This window comes from Pempheris klunzingeri, chromosome 4 (genome assembly GCF_042242105.1).
Source record: "Pempheris klunzingeri isolate RE-2024b chromosome 4, fPemKlu1.hap1, whole genome shotgun sequence".
NCBI lineage: Eukaryota > Metazoa > Chordata > Actinopteri > Acropomatiformes > Pempheridae > Pempheris > Pempheris klunzingeri.
The window spans coordinates 1,556,535-1,571,916 of record NC_092015.1 but is presented as its reverse complement, the minus strand read 5'-3'; the positions used below and the strand labels follow the sequence as shown (position 1 = coordinate 1,571,916).

At 43.6% G+C, this 15,382-nt stretch overlaps 1 protein-coding gene across 1 annotated transcript in view; it reads left to right on the top strand.

Moving 5' to 3' along the window:
* Positions 1–4,686: 4,686 nt before the first annotated feature.
* The window catches only part of timm50 (translocase of inner mitochondrial membrane 50 homolog (S. cerevisiae)), a 38,586-nt gene continuing 27,890 nt past the window's right edge, over positions 4,687–15,382 (top strand). Inside the window, exons 1-3 of the mRNA XM_070828682.1 lie at positions 4,687–4,915; positions 7,661–7,811; positions 10,754–10,785. Of these exons, the coding sequence (XP_070684783.1) occupies positions 4,703–4,915; positions 7,661–7,811; positions 10,754–10,785 (396 nt within the window). The 5' untranslated portion in view covers positions 4,687–4,702. The remainder of the gene's footprint in view (positions 4,916–7,660; positions 7,812–10,753; positions 10,786–15,382) is intronic.

Sequence of the window (15,382 nt, the reverse complement as noted above, 5' to 3'; positions counted from 1 at the left end):
CAAAGTGAGTTTATGGGGGAAGAAAAAAGCCTTTTTGGGCCCAATGACATCACGTGACGGACGCCATTGTTTTAATTACACTTTGTCCACTAATTAAAATTGGTTTGACAGGCTGGAGACCTTCCTGGGGCGCTAAGAGTTGACCTCTTATCTGGCTTATATGTTTTGGTTTGTTTTGAGTGAATTAAAAATAAAAACCTTTTTGAAAGCCCACCAGTGTCTCCTCCCTCTGTTCCTGACCACCAACCCTCTTCATGACGGGATGTAAAGCGGTGAAATCGACCTCTGACCTCCACCTCCTCGCTAATACTGACACTGCACCTCTATCCTGACAATCAGACTGAGGTTGAGCTGCATTTGCACCAATATGAACCTAATAATTCCTCAGGACGGCCAGAGTCACGTAGCAGGAACAGGGCTGCAGCATTCAGCACTTCACACACACACACACACACACACACACACACACACACACACACACACACACACACACACACACACACACACACACACACACACACACACACACACACACACACACACACACACAGATCCTCTGCTAGGTCCAATGAGGCGTATGAGATGTCTCTATAGTCTCAGCTGTGCGCTTTAATCCACACAAACAGCAGCTCTGTTGTTTCTGAATCGGAGTCAGCCGCCGTCTGTCTGCAGAGGCTACGTGCTAAGCTAACCGTCGCTATCAGCTGCATCAGACGTCCCCGCAGGCGATGATGATCTGATTTGAAGGAAGCTGGACCTAAATTGACTTACAGATGCATCTGAAACATCTGCCGAGTCTGATTCTGACGTCGTCCAGCAGCAGAGACGCAGTAACAAACGTCGTCTGCAGCTTTCAGAGTGACAAACGACATTTTGGTCCGTTTCATCTCCAAGTTATTATTCGTCTCTGCATCTGTGACGTGTTTCGTGATGCGATCGGTGGTCTCAGCTGGTTGATTCCTGCCTGAAGGCCACGATAAAGGTTACACAACACGACCGTATGAGTCAGCGTGGACACAAGTAGGAAGCATGAAACGTGCACACAGTGATCACCGTGAATCTACCTGGAGAATCCAGGTGATAGTGATCCAGACTGATACGGATCAATACGCTTTTGATATTCACAGTTTTAAAAACGCATTTCTGCATTACAGTGAAGTAGAAACAGGGATGACACGCAGCAGTTAGCCTGGGCTGTACCGAAACACACACTGAATCTGTCTAAAAGCTGAGGAGTGTTTGACCCCGCAGCAGCTGCAGCTCACGTTAGCAAACCTGCAGCCAACTTTAGCGTACCTGCAGCTAACCTCAGCACACCTGCAGCTAACTTTAGCATGCCCGCAGCTAAGTTTAGTATGGCTCCAGCTCACGTTAGCATGCCTGAAGCTAACTTTAGCATGCCTGCAGCTAAGTTTAGCATCCCTGTAGCAAACATTACCACGCCTGCAGCTAACATTTACACGCCTGCAGTGAACTTCAGCACGCCTGCAGCTAATGTTAGCATGTCTGCAGCTCACATTAGCACGGCTGCAGCTAATGTTAGCATGTCTGCAGCTCACATTAGCACGCCTGCTGCTAATGTTAGCATGTCTGCAGCTCACATTAGCACGCCTGCAGCCAGCGTCGCCAGTGAATCCAACATGGACGTCAAAACCTAAAGCCTGGACCAGGTGTTTAGACGCCACAGAGTCCTGGTTTCTATCCAGGTTTCTGAAAACTAGGACGAGTTGTTTACGTTCACAAAACATAACCAGGATTCTCCATAAAAACCAGATCATACCCAGGATACTAGAGAGCATGTAATATTACTGTATTATTATTAAATGTAGGATGTGCTGCTATTATTCAGGTTTTCGGAGCGTTTGTTTAACACTCTGAAACAAACCAAGCAGCCCACAGTGAGAGGAAGACTTGGATATGAGCAGGTTTTTGGATTTGAACAAACATGGCAGCACCGAAGGCCCACCGGAGGCTGGGGAGGGGGGGCAACTCCAGAAAAATCTCTGTATTTTGACGCAAAGAAGCAAAAACGGCACGAGCAGCTCCACTGTGCTCCAGTGGCAGCGTGCACGGCCGCATGCAAACAGGATTTAGTCCTCTTCATCTGCCATGTCAACAGGAATAAACAGGGGGGTACCAAATATTAATCTACCCAAGTTTAGACTGGGAAGGCAAGAAAAACAAATGATAGAGCCAATAAACATCAGCATTCTACCAAAAGGGAGGTAATATTCAGTTTCTATAAATAACATTATTAGAGAAAATAGTCCCACCTATAAATAACACCATTGTTTTTCCTGCTAGATGCTTTTTACTGCGTCAGTGGGATGTTTTGGAGACTGAATCAGCCCCGTGCAGGCTGGAGGAGCAGCTCCCACACAGGGGGGGTTAGTGGGAACACTGGCCGGGGTGGACAAAGATACCACACGGTCCCTTCACGGTTCCGTTTGTTGACTCTGGTGATGTGAAAGGGTGTGAGGATCCCATGTGATGTGGAGGAGGCAGGGAGGGCGGGAGGAGGGAGGCCATGGCATCCTCCTCCTCCTCCTCCTCCTCCTCCATCACAGCCTCCATTTTACAACAAACCGAACCAAGACGCACCAAAAAAAAGCGTAAAAACACGAAGGAGCGGAACAAAGAGCGGCTGTTCCGACCCGTTCACCATCAGAGGGGGTTAAAAATTAGGAGGAATCAGCCCCCGCTGCTCCGGTTTGCTCTCAGGGCCAATGTGCGTAGTAAAAAAAAAAAAAAACACGCCCCGCAGATAAACAATGAACAGACGCACATGCAGGAAAAAAGACGGAAAGCTGCGCCTCTTAAATTCATCCAGGTGTTAAATAAATATTCAGGAGGAGAGAGGAGAGGAGAGGAGAGGAGAGGAGAGAGGAGAGGAGAGGAGAGGAGAGAGGAGAGAAGAGAGGAGGATGAACAGCGCCCCGCACTCCTCCTCAGCATCTCCATCTTCCTCCTCAGTAAAAAGGCACGAGGGGACAGGTGAGGAGCAGTGAGGACAGTAAACAGGTGAGGAGACAAAGGTGGTGTGTGTGTGTGTGTGTGTGTTTTGGGGTTTTTACCTGAAAACAAGCCGCTGTGTGACGGTGATGGGCCTCTCTGCTCTCTGGGCGCAGCGACACGGTCCTCAGCAGAAACCACAATGATGCTCTGCTCCCTCCCTCCCTCTCTCTCTCTCCCTCCCTCTCTCTCTCCCTCTCCCTCCGCCTCCCTCCTATTTAATCCAGTTCATGTCACTGAAGCTTTGCTGACCCAGTGTGCACCATGATTAGGGGAGACCGGGGCTTCTCCTCACGTTTCTTCACTCTCATCATCTGAAGGTGATTTGGTTCTTCTTCTTTTTCCTCCTGAAGCTGTGGACACACATGACACAGCCTCCACAGTCTGTCCACAGCCTCCAAAGACTGACTGACTGGTTTCTGTCAAACCAACTAAAGCCGACTGGACGACAGTTTAAAGGGTGAACAAACATATTCAATGCATCAGTTTGTTGTTTGCCAACTACCAATAAAACTAGAAGAAGAAGAAGTAAACAAACATGGACGATTTTGATATTCCTGCTACTTCCTGTTGTCTTCTGACGTCACTTCCTGTGTCCCACCCTCTCTTTTTCATTGGCTGTTGGCAACACCTGTGTGCAGGTGGGTCGGTGATCAGGTCACATGACCCCGGTTGCGTCCAGATTGGGCTCAAAACTTTCAGACATGTTTGATTGACAGCGCCTCACACACTGACAGGTTTCTGTCCCCAGCTGGGAATTGTGGGTATTAGACTCTGTTTTTGTTAATAAAGTCAGATTATTTTAAAACTGCCATATTTTAAAGACATAATCTAATATGTAATCTTGAAGTGGTCTAATATGGAACCTGAAAATTGATCAATAATCTGATGGGAAATGTTTTTATTTGTCATTTGTGATCTGATAATCCTGTTTACACGTTATCGATTACTTCTTTAAATAATCATTTAGGATGTGAAACGGTTGGCTGCATGTTATGATGAAATAATAATAACAATTATTATTATACATTTGATAAACATTCAGATGTAAAGCCTGTATGTGGTTTTAATTATCAAAGGACATGAATTTGAATATAAAGTTATGTATTTATGGAACAAAGTCTCAGTAATCCATCAATATTTCTCCTGATTTTCTATATTACTCATTAAAATTATTCACATGTATGCTGTTAAATGCTATATGTTCACTTTTACCAGTTCTTTAATAAGTTATTCGCCCTTTTTAAGCACTTTTTAAGATAAGATAAGAAAAGGAAATTATCTTTGCACTCACTTATATTACTTTTTATGACAGAAACATATTTTATTGTTTAATTAATTCAATCTAATTAAATCTTATTCTTACACAAAGTTCAGTTTTAGACCCCCCGTATTAATATTTAATTGTATAATGTTCCTCATGATGCGTTCAAGTGCAGGTGATATAATTGCCCACACTTGGGGCATTTTGCCATCAACCATCATGGCGGTTTTGTGCCGCAATCGAAGGTCAGGATCACTCTCGCTTCTGATTGGACCACACGCTCTACGTCCCGCCCACCTCCTGCTCCATGTGGCCTCTCGCCGCTCTGAGCGCGCCTCCCGCCTGTCACTCAAACTCCCCCGAGCCAATCAGGTGCCTTTGTCCTTTCCACATACGTTCTGCCGGCAGTCAGTGCTACTTTCCAACATGTCGGCCACCGCCGTGTTCCCCATGTGTGTGCGAGCGAGCCGGGGCCTCCTGAGGCTCAGGAGCGGGGCGGCGGGCGCCTCCTCCCCGGCCGTGGCTGACATCGTCCGGACACTCGCCACGGACGTACCGCCGACCGGAGCGGGCAGCGCGACGGGCGGACTGGCTCAGGCGATCCTCCAGGAGAGGCTCCAGCAGCAGCAGCAGAGTCAGGTGGGACGGAGAGCCTGCGTATGTGCGCTCGATTTGTGTAAACGGTCAGCTAATGTTGGGCGGGTAGCGCGAATACTCTTGTAAGCTGTTAAACCCCGCCCACACGAGTCGCCCGTGTACAGCAAATCGAAGCGCCTTCTCTGACATTTCTAACCTCAGAAAGCTAGCTTAAATCTACACCTTTAACCGACACCTGGGAGACTTTATCGATCATATCTTGTGTGTTATTCGTCACGACAGCTGTCCACAACTTTTAATATCGATGTCTGCTCCATGTCGCGCGCGTCCCGCAGTCTGGTGAATGAATGAAGCTGAGATTAGGGGAGCTAACAGGCTAGCTGGCTAACGTTAGCATGCGTTATTTCCCTGGACTGGCAGGTTGGCTGTCTCCGTGTGACACCTGAGAGAGACACACTAGTCTGACAGTCCTTACCTGAGCCCAGTCAGCACAGTATTTAACAGAGTAACCCTTTAATGTGTGTGTACTGTCTTGCTCCGGCTAGCTAGGACAGTTAGCATGTAGCTAGCATCAGCTCTGCTGCTAAATGGCTGGTGTTATAAACTGTCATCCTGATATCAGCTCCTCACAGGCTGCCTGCTGCAGCTCTGCTTCATCTGCAGGAGCTGTCACACAGCCAGCCTCACCAGCCAAGGTTTGTTTGGTTTGAAGGTCAGAGCAGGACCCCCCTCCCCTCTCCTCCCCCCTCAGCCTCCCCCTTAAACTGTAACACACACACACACACACACACACACTCACACACACTCACACACACACCATGTGCTACAGACAGCAACACACACTCTTGCATGTGTGTTGCATCACATAAAGCAGAGTTATTCAACTAAAAGCTCCAGTCAGAGAAAATGTATTAAAGCAAAGGAACATCCTGACTGGAGTTAATGTGATGTATGTTGATGTATTAACACCTGCGTGTGATCAATACCTGAATAAATTCAGTGTGATTCAGAAACATTTACTGTCACTTAACATTTAAATTAACAGCCACACGATCCTGTAGAGAGGCAGAACGCTCTTGTCTCATTAAGTAAAAGAAGGGCTGCATTTAGAAATAAGAGGAAATAGATAAATTAAATAGTTTTTGAATAACTGTGCGTCTTAAAATAAAGTTTAGCAGCTTTCCCCTGTTTCTTCTGACAGCTTTACAATACATATATATATAAATCTCAAACCCACGTAGCGTCACGTGGGATGAGGTTTAACTCGAATGTGATTGGTCTGTGTGTTTCCTGATCTTAGACTTTACTTTATTGATCTGCTGTAAACACTAGAAAAGCTGCACCCTTATAATTTATTGGTAAGAATAATTTCCAGTTAGTGACCTATGACGTAAAGGAACCACAGGAAGGAACAAACATTTAAACAACAGCATCACAACCACCACAGAAGAAGACATTCAGGGACCTTCGACGTGCTTTTCATCTAATTTAATTTTACTGGAGGACAAAAGAGTGGTTGATCAGGACGACAGCTCTCCATTATCGATTAATCTGCTGGTAATCTTTAATCCACTGGGTCTATAAACTGCTGCTCTCAGTTTACCGTCACTCCCCTCGACCACAAAAACAAAACACCCCCGACTGAAGTGATTTGGTGTGTCTGTGCGGCCGTCTGGGGCCCCAAACACCGGCGGCGATGGCAGGTGAAAGAGCTTTGTTCACCTGTTACAGTCTGGCCTGAGGTCACAGCAGTGAGTCCAGTAGGTTTCTAGAAAGAGGGCTGTTGTACAGGTGTTTGTCTCAATGACTAACAGAAATGATATGAGCCAGAGGCGTCTGTACCACAAATATGTAAATCCGCACGGATCCAGTTTGTCTTTTGTTGTTCTGATAAGATTTTAAAGCAGAGTTTATTTTTAGAGATTTCATAACTCCTGAGGTATTTCTGGACTGTTTGTCTAAAATCTGTTTGTTCTTTGGGACGTGCTGTTATGAGTCATGTGTGGTTTTAGTGATTTAAAGTGTTAGTTTGGATCTGGCACTTTCTTTATGTAGCACAAACAAAGTAACACAATGGAGGCAGCAGTAGATCAGCAACTCTAATAGTCCTGTCAGGTAAAATCCCTGTTTTTATGAATGTAGTCTGGTGTGTGTGCAGAGAGCGATATAACGGCTGTTTGTGGTTAAACCAAAAGGATCTTCTGGGTCTCTCTCTGTAGGGATCCTTTCCATGATGCTGTCAGATTAACAATTATTTCATGGCCCTGTAATCCCACCTGGTCAAAGTAGGTCCACTGAAAGTGCTTGTTTTTGCCACCAGACTCCATTCACAAAAACAGTCATTTTAACTGGCAGAACACAGGGGTTTCTGGTCTACTGCTGAATTGATCTGCAAGTTTTCTTGTGTTGTTGTCTGATTTTTTTTGTGTCTGTAAAGGGTTAATTTGGAACCAACACAATATTTATGTAACACTCAATTAGACAAACTAACTAATCAAGGCAGCAGCAGATCAGCAGCTCCTGTGTTCTGTGAGCTAAAATCCCTGTTTTAGTGAATGTAGTCTGGTGTGTGTGCTGTTTGTGGTTAAACCAAAAGGATCTTCCAGGTCTCTCTCTGTAGGGATCCTTTCCATGATGCTGTCACACACTTAGAATAACACTCTGAGCCTGTCAGTGGATCAAACAAGCTCTTTTACCTATTTTTACCTATTTTTTTTAAAAGAATCACCTTTTAAATCTCTGTTGTTATCGACATCATGACAGTAAAGTCTTTCTTTGTTTGTCCAGGGCCAGCCTCCTCCAGAGGGAGGTGAGGGTGAGGGAGAACAGGGGGAGGACAAGAAGCAGAAGGAGAACACCGCCTACGCCAAGAAGATGGTGCTACGGCTGGCGGGGCTCATGGGCCTCGGCGGGGCGGTCGGCATGGTCTACGTATTCGGTGAGTGTGGACACACCAACATCAGACGCACTGATGATGTGTTTTACTTCTCTAAACATTTGAAATGTCCAATTTTTGCCTTCGACGTCTCTGAAGCTCTTAAAGGATCAGTGCATGAATTAATTAGACAAGTGACAGGTGATAAATATCTAATTTTTTGGATGTATTATTGGTTCGTCTTCTCAGCTGGAGGGTTTTGCTGTTTTTCTCCATTTAATGTGTTTGTCAGTTGAATATCTGGTTAAATTAGATTAGAGTAGATTAGATTAGATTAGAGTAGATATTCCTTTATTAAGGGGAGTTAAGAGTGTTCCAGCAGCAGCAATAAAAAGTAATGAATAATAAACTAGTAGACAAACAATACGAATAGGAGGAGATATTAAAACATGTTCACTGCAAACAAAATATAGAAACAGGAAGAATATAAATGGGAGAAGATGAAAAATAAAATAAAAAATTAGGAAACTATTTCCCTTTAAACAGACTCAGAGGTGGAAATGTTCAAGATTAAAAAGCTATGAAGTGTCTGTTTCCGTCAGTATTGATTCTTCTGCTGCTTATTTTTCTCAGTTAATAGAAAAATAACTTTAAATGTCAGAAAACAGCGAAAAATGTACTGTTTTAAAAAAATATTTTAAATCCTACATTAATTTTCATTTAAAAAATCTATTTATAAAACACAAAATACTCAGAGTACTTACACAAAGCATTTTATATAATTAATATATTTAATAAAATATAGATTTGCTGATAACTGGGCTTCTTATTTCTCGCCTCAGTGTTTAAAATCATTTATTGCTATATGCATGTATTTGTTTATTATTATTTAAAGATTATTTAAGAATTGATATTGAAATATTTTAATATTTCTGTACATAAAGGCTTCATGTATTTCTATAATCTATTTCTATAATTAGATTTTTTAACTGGACTTCTTATTTCTTGCCTCAAATTTGTTTTAAAAAATCACTGAAATATTAATATATTAATAATATATATATTTTTATATATATATGTAATTAGTTGTTTTCATGTGATTATTTCAAGTATTTTGGGAACTAAACCCGACAAAAGCCGATGCAGCTCATCCTCCGACCAGCGGGGGGCGGTAATACCTGAGGGGGGGGGTCCTTTAGCCCCCTCCCTGCTCGTAAACCGCTGGGTGTGATTGTTTTATCGCCCCCAGCCCACAGCTGGGTGGAGCCGGCAGCTGTCGGCCGGAGGCGGGCAGCCGGTCGGTCCTCAGAGCAGAGCCACAGCGGCAGATCTGAGTCTGGTCTGGTAGAAAACACCTGAGCAGCACCTGAGGGTCACTTCTGGACTTCCTGTGAGCAGAGTTCAGCCAGACGTTTTCTTGAGTGATGAGAGGAGCTCAAATCTCCTGATCCTTTTTGGTGACCCTGAAGGTGTCATTTCAGCTGTGTGTGTGTGTGTGTGTGTGTGTCTGTGTGTGTGTCTGTGTGTCTGTGTGTGTGTGTGTGTGTGTGTGTGTGTGTGTGTGTGTGTGTGTGTGTGTGTGTGTGTGTGTGTGTCTGTGTGTGTGTGTGTGTGTGTGTGTGTGTGTGTGTCTGTGATATCAACCTTTTTTATTTTCATCATTTCAAAAGCTTCTTCTGAAGTCTGTCGGACATTTTCCTCCGTTTCCCCGCTCGTCAGCGTCATGGAATAAACCATCTGAACACCTTTTGTAACGAGGAATTTAACGGTCTGTGGAGATATTCTGGATTATATTCTGGATTATAACCTGAACAGGAGTGCGTCCTCGTGCCGCCATCCGTCCTCTGAGCTCCGTTACACTACGGAGGAGGCTGAAGAATCTGTTCCTCTCTTGCTGCTCGAGCTGCATCTTGTTTCGCTGTGGATTATTAATCATCTTCTCCGTCACAGATTAGATTCATGCAGCATCTAATCTGCTGATTGTTTCCTCTTTTATTGGTGTTTTTTATTTCTTTTGGTTTGTAAAAACACAATCTGACTTCACCTTCATCTTCAAATCCTCCAAAAAAACCCAAATATTCAATTTATTGTGACGCAAAACTGAGAAAAGCAGCAAATGTTGATATTTTTAGAGCCTGGAACAGTCAGAAGTTTGGAATATTTACTCTAAAAAAGGATTTAAATGATGAGTTGATGATCAAACTAGTTCCTGATTAGTTTTCTGTCGATCGATTAATTGATTAATTGTTGCAATAATCTTAATTTTTTCACCTGAAACCAAAAGACCAGAGAAAAGCAGCAAATCATCACATTTTAAAAGCTGCACAGAGCAAATATTTGACTCATTTGTTTGATTTAACGACTAAAAAGACGAATTTATTGATCTGAATAGTTGATTTTGATGTTAAAATGATATTTAAGTTGTTTTTTTTGGGACTTTGTGGAAAACAGACGTCACAACAACACTTCAGTTCTTTTCTTTTAACTAAATATGCGTCAAACTGGCTAAACTTAGAATGAATTAACAGTCTGATCAGACGTTTGATGACAGCTGTCAATGTTACTGGCTGGTTATTATCGATTGATTGGTCGATCAGTTCCTGTCGTTTGTTCCACGGAAACACTTCAAACCCCCAAAAGATTCAGTTTACATGATATAAAAAAGGGAAAAGCAGCAAATCCTCACATTTAAGGAGCTGAAGACAGATATTTCTTTTTGCCTTTCAGCGTGACGGCAATTGTTTGATTTCCAGAATAGTTGCTGATTAGTCTTCTATTGATCGATTAATCGACTGATTGATTTGAGACGCTTTAATCGGGACCAAAAAAGTCCTGAAGTTCAGCACCAGGTCGACAAACTGGGTGAAAAATGATGAATATTTGTCGCTTCAGCCGACAAACAGATTTTAAATGTGTGTAAAAGTTGTTTTTCTTCACTAAACCTGTAAATTCCTCTCACCTGTGAAGCTCACAGGTGATAAACGGTTTCTTTTCTTTCCTTTTAGGCTCCAATTCAGTGGATGAACAAGGAAACGTGGTAAGTTTCATTCACACACACACACACACACACACTCTCTCTCTCTCTCCAGGTGTGACTGTGCACACCTGAGCCAACAGCAGCCGTCAGTGTTTTAAGGTGGTTTAACGCTCACGTCCTCCCGTCTGAGCCGACCTCACGTGGCGCTTAGTGTCGGCACACTTCGACGCTTCCTTTAGATGTGCGGCGGCGCTCCGCTCACCTCCAGGACGGAGATCCTCTTCCTGTCGTCCAGGACGCCGTACAGGACACAGGTCGCAGGCGGCTGCGACCTGTGTCCCGTCCCGTCACACTTATCGCACCTCGGCCGCCCCCCTTTTGTCCGTCGCTCGTCGGGGACATCTGAGTCCACGTCCACACGCTCATGACCGTCACCATCACCTGTCAGGTGACATCCCAGAGCGCCTCCAGGGAGCAGCCGCCATCCGAACACCCGCAGAACTCCAACTGCACCTTAAACTGATTTATTTCATTAGATATTTAATTAAAAATCAGCAGAAACTGACATAAAACATCAAACTACGGCAGGTCGATGTGGACAAAACTGTCTATCGATAATCATCAGGATAAACATTAAATCATTATTTATATACCTCGTTATTATCATCTACAGTGGGTGTTTATATAAAAACACACACTTCAGATAATTAAGAAATAAATTATTATTGTTGATTTGGACAAAATCTTGGTGATAATAATAATAATTAAAAAAAGAAAAACCAGAAAAAGAAAAACCAGACAAGATGGTTAAAATGAGAATAAAATCAAATTATGAAAACAAAAAAAGTTAAAAACTATTAAAAGAATAAAAGTAGAAGCAGTGAAAATAAAAACATCAACCATTAAAAGAGTTTAAACGGATCTTTAATGTTTCTCCTTCAGACAAGTTTCTCACCAAAAACTAGATTTTACATGATTGCATTTGAACGCACCATAATATAAAGTTATAATTTACCTTTTGCGCAATGCTCAGTCGAGCTTGAACGCATCATGATGTAACTCAGTTTATAATCTTCTCTGTCTGTTTAATGCTGATTAATTAGCATTAAAGGTTCGTTAGCAGCCGCTTCTCTTGTTGTTTAATGATTTCTATCAGAAAAGTCCAGAAAATATCAAACCTTCTGCGCCGATTCATCCCAGTTGTTGTTTTGAAATATTCCCGTGTTCAGACCACAGCTGCCTTCGGTCTCAGACAGGATCTGCTGCTGGAGGCGTCGGACACTTCAAAGGGGGCACACTTCTCCCACGTTAGGGCCCTTTTGTTGGTGCCAAAGAGCCAAAACGTGTCGGGGTGGCTTCCTGCCAGGCGCTCTTTGTCATCGCCACTTTGAAGCTGTCGGCCCGAGAAAGCGGAGAAAAAGGCAGATTAATGACCAGATCTGTCAAAAATCTTAAACCAGACTTGTATGTAATTTTGCAGGTTTTAAGTTTTGTTGAAGAGCATCTCCAGTATTTTTAAACCTGGTCCCAATTTTTACATATTTTTGGTTTGACTGTTTGGTACAGAAAGCTTTGGCGTTGCTCCAGTAGATCACCTCATTAAACAGCCGAGATTTTAACACAAACTAACTAAACTGAGCGAGGCAGAAGTAGACCAGCAGCTCCTGTGTTCAGTCAGGTAAAATTAGTGTTTTAGTGAATGTAGTCTGGTGTGTTTGCAGAGAGCAATTTAATGTCTGTTTGTGGTTAAACCAAAAGGATCTTCCAGGTCTCTCTCTGTAGGGATCCTTTCCATAATGACCATAATAGACCTGTAAGACCCTTTTTGTTTAACCACAAACAGCCGTTATATCGCTCTCTTGAGAGCCACCAGACTCCATTCACAAAAGCAGTGATTTTAAACAGGAGTTGCTGGTCAACTGCTGCCTTGATTGATTAGTTTGTTTGTATTATTGTGTGACTGTGGTGATTTAAAGGGTTAGTTAAGATCCAACCTAATATATGTTTAACAAACAAACTAACTGATGGAGGCAGCAGCAGAGCAGCAGCTCCTGTGTCCTGTTCTCTAAAATCCCTGTTTTAGTGAATGTAGTCTGGTGTGTGTGCTGTATGTGGTTAAACCAAAAGGATCTTCCAGGTCTCTCTCTGTAGGGATCCTTTCCATGATGCTGTCACACACTTAGAATAACACTCTGAGCCTGTCAGTGGATCAAACAAGCTCTTTTAGTGGACCTACTGTGATCAGGTGCAGTTGTCCCAAAGGATGACGTTGCAGCCATTGCAGCCCGTTTGGTGGCTGCTGGCTGAGGTGATCTACTGGACCAGTTCTTAAACTACTAAATAGGAAAAAATATGTCTGAGGTTTAAAAACACTGACGTTAACTAGAAGTCAGTTTATTTTTCTACGTCTGGGGCCAAATGATCCCAGCAGGGACGAGGTGTGGACGTGGGAAAGATGAGCTGTCTTTTGTCTCCGTTCACTTCCTTACTGCCTGTCGGAGGATTGCCTCCTTCAAAGAGCACACTTATCTCACCTGGACATCCTGTCGGGAGCGTCCGGCCCTCATCAGACGACACACTTCTCAGGTCGGCGACGGCGGCCGCCTTGTGCCGCTCGTCAGGGCCTTCAAAAGGCACACTTATGTCGCCCGAGGCTCTTTCCCGTCCTCACAGAGAGGACGTTTGCTAAACGGGGCGATGACATGTGGCGTGTGCCGGCGCTGAGAGGTATCTGTCTGGGAAATTTAGCTCACTTCAAAGGAAACTTCACAGGACACCACTGGATACTTCGCTGGTTATTTTATCAGGTTTGGCCGACGATACTCCTGTTGAGTTTCTGTCATTGTGGCCTGATGTTTCTTAACTCTTCTAAACGGTCTGAGGCTCGTCGGTGGTTCGGCAGGTAGTTTAGTGAACGAATGCGTCATAAAAAACTACGTGAAACAGTGTGGATTCCTCGTTTGTCCCTAAAGTTTAAAGCAGTTCACGTTAAATAGAAGTGACACATTTAGTCGGTGAAAACACTCACTAGTCGTGCTGAACCGATTGATTACTGGTTAATCAGCTGATTACTTACTGGAGTAAACGTGCAGTTGATAAGACGTCAGAGTGAAGTGAAAGTTCTCCATCACGGTTTCTACAAACAGTCAAAACCCCCAAATATTCAATATTCCAATATTCCTCTTTACTCTTAACAAAAAAGCATTGAAACAGTTGCTGATTAATTCTCCGTCAGTCGACCGATGGACCGATCGTCTTGGCGCTCGCTGCCTGATGTCACGTGACAGGAAGCTCACCTGCATGAAAACATGATTCAGAGTGAACTTCTCTCTCTGTACGACGAGGTGAGGTCATTCCTTGTCGTTGACATACCTGGAGAACCCATCTTTCAGGAGATGATTTCTAGTTGCTGTCTGAGGTTTTGTGAGGATCTCGTGGGAACCAGGATCTTCTCCTCCCTGCTGCCTTGTAACGGTCTCTCCTTCCCGCCGTCACACGTTGTAAAAGCCTCCGGCCGTATCCTGTCTAGCCAACAGGCCGACTGGCTCACTTCAAAGCCGAGGCACACTTCTCCCACCTCCATGCTCCTCCACCCCCCCCCCCACCATCGCCAGGCCAGGCCAGCCTCCCCCAGAGGTGAAACTATGGGAAGAAGTTCTTCAAAGGACACACTTCTCATCAGCTTTACATCTTATTGAGCTCAGACTTGTGTCAGGAGGCTGTGAGGTCAAAGTCCGAGAAACCAGCACACGTTTCTGTCACGGCCTCCGAATGTCATTATCGATTAATCTGCTGATTATTTTCTCAATTATCTCACTGATCGTTCGATCACCAGAGGACCAGAGAGGCAGCAACACTTCAGTGTGAGACGAGGAAAAAACTTCAGTGACGTCAATAATTATTAGTTTTATTAGTCGATTATCAAAATTTGTTGCTGGTTAGTTTATAAATCAATCACTTGAGCTTGAAATGGGTTTAAAAAGGACTGAAAATATTCGCTCCGACTGAAGCTGTTTTCTTAGAAAGTAAATTTTTAGAAAACCCAGGTCACAGGTTTGGTGGTTTGATCCCCACCAGACTCCATTGAAAAAAACACTAATTTTACCCTGTAGAACACAGGAGTCGCCCCTCGTGTCCACAGAAACGGCTGTTATATCGCTCTCTGCAAACACACCAGACTCCATTCACAAAAACACTGATTTTACCTTGCAGAACACGGGAGCGTGTGAATAAGAGGCAAATTGTGAAGTGCTTTGGATAAAGGCGCTCTATGAATGGAGCCACCGTTTTTAAAAATAAGATAAATGTGGAAAATGTTCAACAGCGGTGATCAATAACGGGTTTATGTTCTGATAATGTTTCAGTCTGAACTCTGATGGAAACTGATGCAGAACCACAGTTTGCAACCCAAAACATGAACATACTGTACTTCTATCTGACTTCAGTGTCAGTACCTCATGAAACCTTCGGGGGGCGCTCATCAGACTGATGTCAGGATGAAGGGAGTTCATCTGTCAGAATCAGAATTCTTTTATTGTCATTGTGCAAAGAAGCACAACGAAATTGAAATAAAAAACAGCAGACGGAATAAACTTTAGTGCAAAAACTGTACTGGGGGGGTGTTAAAAAAGAAATGTACAAAGAATATATAAAAAAA